This window comes from Lates calcarifer, linkage group LG12 (assembly GCF_001640805.2).
Source record: "Lates calcarifer isolate ASB-BC8 linkage group LG12, TLL_Latcal_v3, whole genome shotgun sequence".
Classification (NCBI taxonomy): Eukaryota; Metazoa; Chordata; class Actinopteri; family Centropomidae; genus Lates; species Lates calcarifer.
The window spans coordinates 4,334,955-4,348,118 of NC_066844.1; the positions used below are offsets into that span (position 1 = coordinate 4,334,955).

At 43.7% G+C, this 13,164-nt stretch overlaps 2 protein-coding genes across 2 annotated transcripts; one reads left to right on the forward strand and one right to left on the reverse strand.

Annotated features, from left to right (window-relative positions):
• Positions 1-248: 248 nt before the first annotated feature.
• Positions 249-6,632, forward strand: pdhb (pyruvate dehydrogenase E1 subunit beta). Its single transcript, XM_018663314.2, has 11 exons — positions 249-399; positions 493-552; positions 1,223-1,330; positions 2,276-2,338; positions 2,471-2,506; positions 2,711-2,901; positions 3,131-3,225; positions 3,641-3,751; positions 3,931-4,022; positions 4,113-4,254; positions 5,543-6,632. The coding sequence occupies exons 1-11, from the start codon at positions 361-363 to the stop codon at positions 5,686-5,688; spliced, it is 1,083 nt and encodes a 360-aa protein (XP_018518830.1). The 5' UTR covers positions 249-360; the 3' UTR covers positions 5,689-6,632.
• A 120-nt stretch (positions 6,633-6,752) lies between these two features.
• Positions 6,753-12,718, reverse strand: LOC108874766 (uncharacterized). The gene is made up of 5 exons (XM_051074789.1): positions 11,762-12,718; positions 11,165-11,332; positions 10,889-11,067; positions 10,500-10,740; positions 6,753-9,423 (listed from the first exon to the last, which is right to left on the reverse strand). Exons 1-5 carry the CDS (start codon positions 12,401-12,403, stop codon positions 8,893-8,895), a joined length of 1,761 nt encoding a protein of 586 aa, XP_050930746.1. The 5' UTR covers positions 12,404-12,718; the 3' UTR covers positions 6,753-8,892.
• Between the last annotated feature and the right edge of the window lie 446 nt (positions 12,719-13,164).

Genomic DNA, 13,164 nt, shown 5'->3' on the forward strand with positions numbered 1-13,164 from the left:
TGTTGGTTATGTAGTGATAGCTAAAACTTGTACCTTCTAAGGTGAAAAGTTACGTAATTTTAGCATATTTGTTCCATTTAATTGTATGCATGACACTGTAATTTTTATTTTTATCTATCTATTTATTTATTTATTTATTTATTTCGATGGCAGGATTGATCTTCCATACCTAATGACAGCGCAGCAGTGTCCTTGGATTTTTTCTTTCGGCTTCTCCCGCCTCCTTCTTCAGTGAACCGCTGTGATTGGCTCTGTGTCATGACGCGATCCAACTGACACATAAACCGCATCGCTGATTGGTCGAAATCTACTGACCTCGATGGAGTCCCCGCCTTCTATACGGCAGAGGACAGGGTGAAGATGGCGGCGTCCGTTAGGTGCTTTCTCCGCTCCGGAAAGGTATGGGATTGTGTTAAAAACGTGTCTTCATTATTTGTGTCAGCCTTGTATTATTGATGCTTATTGTAACGGTGGTTGTTTGTCCTTCTACAGAATGCCGTGTCGGCTCTGCGGCGGCGGGAATTTCACAGGAGCGTTCCGGCCGCAGTGCAGGTCAGTTAGCAGCTAACATGCTAATGTTAGCCACTGCTAACACTTCAGCTGTTTGGTTATTTCATTTCGTTGTAACTTTGGAGTTCAATGACAAAGTATAGCTGTTAATGTAAGTTTTCATTCTGGGCGTAACCCACTGAATTTAAGCTCAATAATGATAAAAACCTGCTGTTGTCCGGTCACATCATGTCAGCCCTGGGATGACCTGTGATTTTTGTGTTTTTTTTAAGATGTGTGGATAACTCACTGTTACGGTTTTTGTGCACAGTTGTTTACACACATTTCTCAATACTCAGTCAGTGTTTTCAAAACTCCTCATACTGTCAGTACATCAACAAGTCCCTGTGGACTAAAACAGCGGATCATTTTTCAAACTCAACCACCACCACACCTTTTTGTTGTTATGGTCCAAAGCCTGAGCCCCTATCTGTGCCAAACCTTTCACCATCTATTAATATGCGTGTGGAAAAGCACTGCTGTAGAAGAAGAATACATGTGTAACTTTTATTGCAATACTGACTCTGCCTGCACCGACAGCTTGAATTAAAATTGTTGCAACTGTGAAACTGAAAAACCGTAACCTGTGAAAGACTTCAGGATGAGCTCTGTCCTCTGGGTGCCAGTAATGGTTCAGTCCTGACTGTGTTGGTGCTGTTGTTATTGTTGTCAGGTGACGGTCCGTGATGCCCTCAACCAGGCGATGGATGAGGAGCTGGAGAGGGACGAGCGGGTGTTCCTGATGGGAGAGGAGGTGGCTCAGTATGACGGAGCCTACAAGGTGAGTAGAGCCTCATCTGAGATGTTACCAAGACAGTGATTAGCCCTGACAATGGGGCACTGAGAGTCAGGCTGGATATCTGCACTCGTCTGTCAGTTTTAGGCTGTTATTGATTCTGTCACATCAGATAAATCCAGTGTTGTAGAAACTGCCACTCAATGTATTTTGGGAATTAATATTTTGTCTACATTTAACAAGCGAACAGCACTGTGGTTTCCTTGAATATAATGTTCACATTGGTGCCGTCCCTCTCCCAACCTGTGTCCATCACAGTTACACACTGTGTCTCAAAGATTCAGGAGGCATCAGGCAGCCGTACATTGTGCACTGCCTTGTTTATTACACTAAATTCTGCAGTTTAATCCAGCAACAGCGGCCACCAATCTTATCTTATTGTAAAGCAAAGCCATGGTTTATTACAACTTCAATCATGTTGCTGTCACAGAACAGCTTTTTCCCAGAAGACCGACGTGTACTATTAAATGTTCTAACAGTACAGATTATCTGCAGGTCTTGAAAAGTCTTGAACAGAAACATTGAATTCAGTTCCCTCAGAAAATACTTTTTAAAAATGAACTGAATATTGTGTCTATCCTTGTGGTTACTGGCTGTCAGGAGACATTATACATCTATAGCCTACTAGTGAGGCTGGTTCATGCAGGAACCTGTTTAATTCTGGTATAGGGATTCAGTATTTGCTCGGACTTGTTCCAAGCATCGCAACTACTCAGTAGGTCAGGAGCATCAATATAAGAAAAAAGACAATATTTTGTAACTGGTTGATACATCTATCAATTTACTGCTTCTAATCTGAGTCTAGGTTAAGTTGATTAATTATATTCATATAACTCATGGTAAATAACTGTAGGCCTTCTATTCTCTACTGTGACAAAGTGGATTCAGTGTGGTGTCAAGAAGGTCTTAATTTAATTTGTGTGTGTGTAGGTGAGCAGGGGCCTGTGGAAAAAATATGGAGACAAACGCGTCATTGACACTCCGATCTCAGAGGTGAGACACTCGACCTTCACTCATGTTCTCTACATCAGACTGAGTCAGGTCTTTGAGAGTCTTGTGTCAGACTTAGCTTTGTCCCATGTGGAAACACAGCTGATTAACGTGGTCTCTGTCTCTCTGATGCAGATGGGCTTTGCTGGCATTGCAGTGGGAGCTGCCATGGTGAGTTCCTGTTCATCCACCTAGCAGCACTGTCTGTCTGTAGTTTCATTTTCTTAAGAAAAGATTAAATTAATTGAAATTCTCATGACGGCCATCTGATTTCTCATCAGCAGCTCTTTGATTTACAAATGATGACTCCTCTATGGATACGTGTCTGTTTTATTTAGTGAGGTCTCACTGATATTAATCTGTTGTCCCCTGCAGGCCGGCCTCAGACCAATCTGTGAGTTCATGACCTTTAACTTCTCCATGCAAGCCATCGACCAGGTTATCAACTCTGCAGCAAAGACCTACTACATGTCTGCTGGTCTGCAGCCGGTGCCCATCGTCTTCAGAGGACCCAACGGAGCGTCAGCGGGTGTCGCTGCACAGCACTCCCAGTGCTTCGCAGCATGGTGCGTTCACTTACACCTGAAACTGTTTTTACTGTCAGTCATTCATTCCTCACACAATTACACCACCAGCAGCAGCAGCAGCCTGGACAGTTGGGTCCATGAATTCATGCTGTTGATGCCAGATTATTAAATTACCCTCTAATGGTGGTTGAAGTAACAGTAGGTGGTGGTGTTCTGACAGTAGCACTGGAGTCAGTGGCATCAGTGTGATTGTTGTCTCTGTCTGCAGGTACGCTCATTGTCCAGGTCTGAAGGTTGTTAGTCCCTGGAACTCAGAAGATGCCAAAGGTCTCCTGAAATCAGCCATCAGAGACGACAACCCAGGTGAGAGCTCCTGGTCCTTGTCTATATCTGTCGCTTTCAAGATTAAGTATGAAACATTTCATAGGGACCTTATAACCTAGTATTTGTGGCAGCATTTTGATCACCGTTTCCCAAAACACTGTTATTTTCTGACCACATTAGCTGCTGTTATCACAGGGAACAGACCCTGTGAGTGGTCATCACCTCAGAGCTTTTACTGACATACTTAAATCTGGCTAAAATCTTGTCTTAAACCACCTCCTGAGGTGTGATATGTCAAATTTCAATCAGTCCTAAATTCTTCTTGGATGCATTGATACTTATGATTTATTGATTATATAGCAGGTAGTCAGATCTGCCCAAAATGCACGAAGTGAGTGAGTGTAAATTGTGCTTGTGTCACTGATTTCCACTGAGCTATCAATGTATGTTGCAGTGGTGTTCCTGGAGAACGAGCTGATGTACGGCGTTCCCTTCGAGATGTCGGAGGAGTCACAGTCCAAAGACTTCACCATTCCCATCGGCAAGGCCAAGATCGAGAGACAAGGTGAGACTGACGCAGACACTCAGGACGACGACCTCCACATGTCAGCTGACAACCAAACTGTAGCTTTAGTAACAACAATAGACAATGGAAATGAACATTAACTTACGTTTTCTTTTGATGACTCTTTCATTTCACTGCTTCGTCCTGAACCTCATTCTCTTCTCCTCTCTGTGTTTCAGGAAATCACGTCACTGTTGTTTCTCACTCTCGGTATGTCGGTCACTGCCTGGACGCCGCCGCCGTCCTCGCCAAGGAGGGAATCGAGTGTGAGGTAGAGGATCACTCCTGTTGATACCTGACACAGGTGACCTGTGCTCAGCTGTCTGGTAACTACTTCCTGTCTCGTCTGTCTGTGGGTCAGGTGATCAACCTGCGGACCATCCGTCCTATGGATGTGGAAAGTATTGAGACCAGTGTGATGAAGACCAACCACCTGGTGACAGTGGAAGGTGGCTGGCCTCAGTTCGGCGTCGGAGCCGAGATCTGTGCCAGGATTATGGAAGGTGAGTGGCACGTCAGTTGTTTGTAAATGTTAAACACAACTTGTCGCACAAAGTATAAACTGTAATCTGGAACTAAATCACACACATTCAGTGATTGAAAAGGCTTGAAAACTCTGACATTTCCTGCTCTCTTCTCAAATCCTCAGTGAGTTCTTAATAACGTTCAAACTAATGATTTCTAAAATCAGGATTGCACTGTTAAAACTTCAATCAGAAAGCAGTCAACAAGATAAACAGGAATTCACCTCATCATCAGGAGGTTAAAGACATTTACAGACATTACTGGGTCATTTGATCAAATGTTACTGTGACCTTGTAAGTCGAGTCTACTGTTGTGATAGATGATATCATCACCCCCTTTGTCAGCTAGTTTTGTCAGTTGTAATTATTTTATTACAAAGCATTAAATAAATACTACTGTATATGGTGACACCCATTTCCAAGCTTTGAATAAAAAAAAAAAAACAGGCTTAAAAAGCTTATTAGCTTTCTGGCTGAGGGATGGATGAGAGGATCGATGCCATAAAAGTCTGTGGCCAGGAGCTAGTTAGCCTAGCTTAGTTTAGCATAAAGAATAGAAACAGTGAGCTGGAGTGGAGGTGATGAACTGCAAAAGCTTTAGACCTTGTTTCCATGTAGTTTTGTTCTGTGTCTGAAATCCTTTACCATATACAGAGAGCACCCTCTCATGTCCAACACAAGGAATGGATAAAAATGCCTGGGAGAGAAGCTAATTTTGTGTGAGGAGGTTGGTCTGCCAGGTGTGAAGCCAGTTGTGTGAAATATTTGTTAAAAGACGTGAGAACCACCAGCACAGCTAGCATGCTACCAATGTTGGCTAAATATGCTGTCAAAAAGGTGGCTAATCCTTTTTAGCGCAGACTTCCTGTAGCACCCAGCGCTTACAGTCTGTCCAAAATCCAATGCAGAAGTTCAAATTTTGTATGTGCTTGAGGGAAGTCCCAGACTAAAATAAAAGACGACACGGGTTGGGGATCATGGAGGTTTCCATAGGAATGAATGGACCTCATGCTACATGTGTCTGGCTGGTGGAATATTTTGTTTTTTAGTTTCACCTCAAATCGTCCATTTTGTATGAACCTCTGTTGATTGTTCTGATGAGTCAGCAAACTCTAAACCTCGATATCTTGATTCAGAGATTTTGTTACAGCACAGAACAACGTCCCTTCTGAACATCTATAACCTCCCCTGTGTGTGTGTGTGTGTGTGTGTGTGTGTGTGTGTGTGTGTGTGTGTGTGTGTGTGTGTGTTGTGTGTGTTTTCACAGGTCCTGCCTTCAACTACCTGGACTCTCCGGTTACCAGGGTGACGGGCGTTGACATCCCCATGCCGTACGCCAAAATCCTGGAGGACCACAGTGTGCCGCAGATCAAAGATATTATCTTCTCTGTCAAAAAGACCCTCAATGTCTGAGACACACACACACACACACACACGGGACAGCCCCACCTGAATCCTCTTTGTCTTGTTCACACAGACGATGAAAATATTTGAACCATGTGTACATACAGCCAAAACGCTCTCTTCAAAAAAAAAAAAAAACGCTCCAGACTGTAAAGTCGATGAAACGCACAGCTGTTTGACCTTCATCCAGAGCCGGGGGACACGCAGAGTCCGGTCAAGTCGTCACCTCTGTTACTCGATTAGTCTTAATCGAACTCTGTGTGTGGCTCTGGTTTGCTCTGTCCACTCCCCCCCCCTTCAAAATAAGAGTCGCTCTATACTGTAGATTTTTCTGTATTTCTGTGACTGTTGTTGTTGACAGCAAAACTTCTGGTTGAGCACAAAAAAAGTCAGGATTTGATCAGTCTGCAGTGGAAATTTGTGTTATTTTTTTTCTTTGTTGAATACTGCCTGAAATGTGCTGAGTATCATGCATCAAAAGTCAATAAAAAGCTCAGTCAGATTCTTCAACTTCATGTTAAGTAGGAAACTTTTTTAAATTTACACCACATTTTACACATTAATATTCCCCGAACTAAAGAATCAGGAAAAGCAGATTTCAGCCTGAGCAAAAAGTAGCTGAAAATCTGAGTTTGAGTCCTGAGTTTAACCCTGCATGCTCTAAATTTAGACTCTCAGACTGATTAAAACCTAACTTGTGCTCTCGGTAGTTGTGTTGCTAATATACTCATGTATATTTCTAACCACCAAAACATATTACACTCAGTCTATAAACTTAATTCTTCGCACTTAACTCGGTCCGTCTCTAAAAGCAGCAGTGGGGAAGAACGAACTAGCCGAGTACTGGAGCTGGAGTGTGGTTGGGAATATTTATTGTAGCTGCAGCAGCTCTGTGGATGTTTTTGTTGCTGTAAATGACTCTGTTACAGAAATAAAAACCTTTTAGTCCTTCACGCTGCTTCAGTGTTTCACACTAACAACATTATCTCTTCTCTCTTATGATTCAGGTCAAGGCCTTTACTGTCCAGTTATAATGTTGCTGATAGAGAAAGGAGTTGAAACTGGAGACCAGGTGAAGTCTTAAACTTTTTTTTTTAATTGGCAAGCGTTTACAGTAACCAGTAACTGGCTGAACATCAGATCTGAGACCAACAGTCAGAAAACAAATCTGTCACAGTCCTCAATGTGAAAATGTTAAAATAAAAACATCTCCTCAAGGATCGAACCCTCATTAGAAATTAAACTATAATACATCATCTCCAGAAGCTTAAGTTCCAACATTCCTTCAACACCAGGAGAGAAAAATACGTACAAAGCATGAATTATGCAGCAAACACAACAGAAAACGATCATGTTAAGGCTTTAATTTCAGAATAATTAGCAAGAAAAAGACAAAAAATAATTTTGATTTTTGATGGTTTCCACAGAGATTATACATTGTCTTTAATCTTAAAAGTTTTTAAAACAGCGTTCATGTCATGTTGGAGTTACAGTAATTTATGGTTTTGTGACTTGTAAATAGACTAGGAAAACCAACAAGTGCTTTCAGGTGCTTAATAATCTTCAAGCACCTGAAACCTAAACATCTGTTGACACCTGTGGTTAAATTGTCTAATCACACAGCCAGTCCTCTGAGACAGAACTAAAGCTTATTCAGAAATAATATATCCCACATGACTTGAGGAGCATAAAGGCCTCAGCAGCTGTTCTGTTGTGTTCACTGCAGCAGTCAAACAAACAAAAAGTAAAGTGATAAATCAAAGGACCTTTACTCAGCTGTGCAGCCACTCAACTCTCTGAAACTTAAAAAAAATAAAAACATAACTTCAGGCTGCAAACAGAAACAGCCTGAAACTTCCACAGTGTTCATAATAAAAAAAAACCTCTCTGTTCATGTGAGAGAGAACTTTGATGTGAACTTTACTTCACGTCAAAATCTCACTTTTATTAAGGACATTTCAACAGTTTTCACTCCCTCATAACATCCATCATCCAGCAGCTGGATAAACACTAAGAACAGAACAACCTCCTGCTGATGTCACTTACCTGTAACATAACCTGTCGGACATGTCAACATTTACAGAGATTTATCAGTGGCTGGATGACTTAAGGCGTCCATCTTGGCATCTTGTGCCCTCGTACCTCCTACGTGTATTGTTCTCAACGAGCAGACCTATGTTTATCCCCTCTAAAGGCCAAAGGTCAGAAGGTAATTTAACTAACTAGGGAAATATTTTTGAAACCAGGAAATGATACAAAGAGAGGGGAGAAGTTCACACATCTTTAAAGAATTTAAAATGCATAGAAATTAATTTAAACCCCTGCAAATATTTGTTTATTGTTAGAAATTGTCCTCCCAGTATTTACAGCTGGTTGGTTGATGTTTGTGTGTTTGCTCAGAGTTTACAATTACACAGAAAGGAGGAGGTCGGAGGTAGTGCAGGTCGACCGCTAACTGGAAGGTCAGAGGTTCGATCACCAGCTCCTCCAATCCATGTGCTTAAGTTACTGTGATATAAAGCGCTTTGAGTGGGCGAGATGACTTGAAAAGTGTGAGTATGAGCAGTCCAGTTACGATTTGTAGAATTGTAATTTTATCTTTTCTTATGGAATTATGAAATTTTTTGAAATTATTCTGACTTTTTTTGCAAAATGCCCCATTTCTATCGTCTGCGGCTGAACACAGCACTCCACTCAACCATCCTCTCTATAGTTAGTACGAAATTACGCAGTTCTGTCCAGAAAACCACCTAGAATTTTACGATTAAATATGATCAGAGGTACGAGACTTGTTGAAGAAAAAGTTACCCGTTTATTCTGGAAGCTGCTAACATCATACATTTGGCTGACGGAACAACAGAGGAGGTTGTTTTTCTTGTAGCAAATTTGAGATCTAGCAAACCAAAGACGTGATCATCAGGGTAAAAAGGATACAGATAACTGTGTGATCGATCAACTGTGGTTTTATTGTTAATTTCAGTTTCAGTGGAGTGGTTTCGTATTTCAGAGGCTTTTCTGGCTCAAACCGTTTTTTTTTTCGACAGCACACAAATGAAAATGCAAAGTAAAGCTCTCGTCAGTTTCCCTCTACAGATACTGACCTCCTAAGATTCCCAGAATGCCTTTCAACACCCCCCCACAGGGAGGAAGGCGGAGCCTGCTCTCTGATTGAAGGCGTGGTCTGATGAGTTTGTGAGTGGAGCTGATAAAGTCTTAGGGAGCTGATAGGTCGGATCGTCCGACCTCTGAGTGTCCCTTCAGCAGGCCGAGCCGCACCACGACCACCCTCCTCTTCTTCTGCTCCGACCCTTCCTCCTCCTCATCATCATCATCCTCCTGCTGCTGCTGCTGCTGCTCCTCTGCCTCCCCTCTCTCCTTTGCCTTTCGTTTGCCTCTCTCCTTCCTCTTCTCCTCTTTCCTCTGCTTCTTCGCCTTCTTCTTCCTCCTCTTCTTCTCTTCTTTTACCTCTGCTGCTCGAGCCTCCTCTTCCTGATCCGGTTCTTCTTCCTGCACTCCGTCCAGCACCTCCTCCTCCACATCTTGCTCCTCCACCGTCATCTCTATTTCATCCTCCTCATCCTCATCTTCCTCCTCTTCGTCCTCCTCCTCCTCGTCATCTTCTTCCACTTCCACCTCGACTTCCTCCAAGGTCTCTTCCTCCTCAATATCCTCTTCCTCCATGTCGGACATCTGTTCTCCTTTGATCTGTTCTTGTTTCAGGCTCTGTCGTCCGTTCTCCGTTGCCTGACGAGAACACAGCACAAAGTTTAGAAACAGGACTAAACAAAACTGGACTGTAGAGAGAAAGCAGCTTCTCTGGTGCCCCCATGTGGCTGAAACAATAATTACACACCAGGAAAATAAATGACGGTGGATGGATGTAAAATTAAGACATAACTTAGCTTTTCTTCCATTTCTACCAGCAGTTAGGTAAAACAATGTAACATGTAGCTCAAAGAATAGCAGGTTAACAATAGGTTAATGAATTAAACCTGTATTAACTGATTTCTTGGCCACCTTGGGGAACAGAAGCAAGTTCTGAATAGCATTGACCTGTTTTTAAGTTGATAAGATGAACTTGTTAGGAAACAGCTGTTTTTTTTAACCCATCAAGCAGTTACAGAGCAGCATTATCGTTCATCAGAAGTCGTGTTTTGACCTGATGAATGGGAGTCCAATATTAAGTCTCTTTTAGCTGTTATTGGTCTCTACCAACTCTCTATCTGGCTCTTTAGCTGCGTGACACCAACTAGACTCTAACTGTGTCTGTTTGCTGTTCTGTGCTAGAACAGTGTTTCTTAAAAGCCCCAGTTATCTCCTTAAACAGTGATGTGAATTTTATATTTCCTAAGAATTAGAGAATCATGATTTTCTTGCTTAGAACTGAGATCATGATTCTCTCTCACGATTTTTGCACTGTTACTGATGACTGTGAGGTCAGGCAGCAGGGAGTTTTTTCTCTCCTGGTCTTCACAGCTTTGTCATGTTGTGGTTTGTGGTGACGTTTAAGGTTATTATTGTAGATTTGTGGTGTCACCTGTCAACGCTGCTATGATGGCAAAACACTACTTGCAGTTTATGTGATTTTGACTTGCGTCTTCTTGTCTGAAAGCAAAAACTTCCACACCACAGAGTGATCTTTTTTTTTTTTTTTCTTTTTTTTTTCTTTATTCTTTTATTTTTTTTTCCTTCACACCTACATGTATTGTGCTTTTGATACAATTAATTGTGCAAGCCCTAGAATTTCTGGCTGCAGCTGAAGTTTGCAGAAGTTAGTTTGGAGCCCTGCACCACCAGCACCACGGGTCACTGATACTCACATTCTTCTTGCCGTTCCGGAGCCTGTGCAGTAGTAACCGGACAGTGTCCTTGTTTTGACACAGTCCCATGGTGTTGAGGGCGTCGAGGGCGGAGCCAGAGCAGCCCTGCAGGCGGAGCTCGGCCCCCAGAGCAGCCTGCATGAAGTTGTTCCTCCAGATGTTCCTGGTGAAGAGCGGGATGGCGAGCGCCACCACAGCCCGGCGCTCCAGCAGCGTCTGGGCCTGCTCCTCCGACAGCACGCTGCCACACAAACAGAACAGAACAGATGCTCATCAGACCGCTGAAACACGCCTGGTTAGATCTAGATTCTCAGACCAACAGGATTCCTCAACTTTCCTGGCCCATGACCCGCCATAAAGATATGCAGACTGCGTGAAGTCAGACTTACTGGCTGCTCTTGGCGAGGGTGTTGATGTCGGGGAACAGCGAGCGGAGGCAGTTGGTGACGAGAGGAGCTTTTTCCTGGGCCCAGTTCAGACATCGTCGCCAGGGGAAGGATGACAGCGGCTTCCTGTTGGACACCTTCTGATGGAAAGGACTGTCTGTCTGCCGTGACAGCACCTTCATCTGCACCACAACAGGGAATACATCATACCACAATTACACAAGATATTGATTATGACGACTGAAATGATTTGACCTGACAGGAGCATCCACCCCTCACCTCCTCTTTCAGCTGTTTAGTCCAAAACTCCATCATGGGCTTCCTGGCACCTTTGGCGGACCACAGCATTTTGAGAGCAGACTTGTAGCAGGACTTGCTCACCAGCTGCGCTGCTTGGGTCTTCTTCCCCATCCTGCGGCCTTTCTTCTTCCTGTCTCTCCCGTCTGACTGCAGTCATCAAACCAACACCAAAAAAAACAAACAGAAAACATCATTCCAAACATATTTATGAGGCCAAAGTGTATGAAACTCAACCACACTGGTGGATCTGGATGTTTCAGCCAACAAACATTTGAAAACATCTCTTGAATTCAGCAAATTTGGCAGTGGCATTTTTTCAGTTTTCTCACATTTTATACCCCCGATGATTAACTTAACAGTGTTGCAACTTTTTTATGATCGAAACAGCAGTGTTGATCATAAATGATATTCCTCCTCTTTTACTTTGTGCCATGTATTTTCATACATAATGTCACATGTTTTACTTACTATCGTCATGGATCTATAGTATGTACAGTGGAGAGACAAACTGGGGCTAATATAGGAGAATCGCCTTAGTTGTAATACCGACATATCGCGGTCAATAATCACACACACCTGTTTAGTGACAGGCGGTTTCAGCCACAGAGGCCGCTTCCCGGTCTGTTTGCGCTTGCATTTGCTGCGGACGACCTGCGCGCATGTCTCGCACAGGAAGGACTTGTCGGTCACCACGGTGTCCGGGAAGACCCACTGCACGGTCTCCGGGGTGGTGAACGTGAACACCGCTCTCCGGTTGAAGCTGCGACCCTGCCGCTCGAACTCGGACTTGCAGCCGGAGCAGTGCTTGTCCTCCGGCCGCTTGGGACGCCGGCGGCCACCGCGCCCCATGGCCGGGGAGGCGGCAACGGCAAGTCCAGACGCCGCAGCCTTTTGGGGATCCTCCTCGGTCTGCGACGCGTCAACATCATGTCCACCGGGACAGTCCACCTCAGCACCGACGGCCGGTTCGGGAAGCTCTACCGGCAGAGAGGCGGTGGACTGTCCCGGCGTGCTCTGCCCATGTTCAGCCGGTGTAGTAAACCTTCCCCGCGCGGTGACTCCACTATCAACCGCCGGTGTACCGGAGAAAGAAGACGCCTCGGTGGGAGCAAAGTTGCCGTCCGCTGCGTGAGCATAGTCATGCTCGTTAGTCTCGGATGAAGGACCGGTTTCCTCGCCGTTCCCCGCGTTGGTGTCGGTGTTTTCGCTCGCCATCATGAACGGGGGGATCTGCGGTTTGGGTCAACAGTCGAAATACGCAGAGAGAAAAACTCTGTCCGTGGTCATCGCTGTTCAGAGCGGCTAACGCTACAGGCTGACGGCGCAGCCCGCGAGATCAAACACCGGGACTTCCACTCAGATGTCTCACGGTAAAACTCCTCTGGAGGTTTTAGCGAAAGTTTGCTGATTATTAGAAAGTGATGGAGGCAAAAAACGAGACAGGATTTTTTGTAGAAACGTCTCCGAAGCAGATGGAAACACAGAAAAGCTCCGACCAACAGGAAGTGACCGTTGATAAACAAAATAGTTTCCTGTGTCTGTTAACGGGCAGAGTACTGCTACTGCCCTCTGGTGGTAGGAGGTAGTTGTTGCTTAAAAAAACAGTATTTTGTTGATTTCAGAAATTAAAGTATTAAAAATTAAAGTAAAAGTAAAATTCAACCCATGCAGCAAACAGGCATTAAACAAACTACTTTGACGCCTTCATTTTATGTAGCAAAAATCTCAAATTTGTTAGAGACGTTTATACTAATGATTTCAGTACTTCCAAAGGTTTGAGTATTTGAGTATTTAATCACCAGTTGCAGTTGCAATAAAATGCCTCAGTAGAGTTACACAGATTTTTTCTGAAGGTACCGATACAGTTAATCTATAGGCAAATAGGTTTGCACAGCTGAGTATGTCAGGGTATGTAACGATACAGCAATAACAGTAACAATAATAATGAATAAGTAATATACTAATTTAATACTACACCG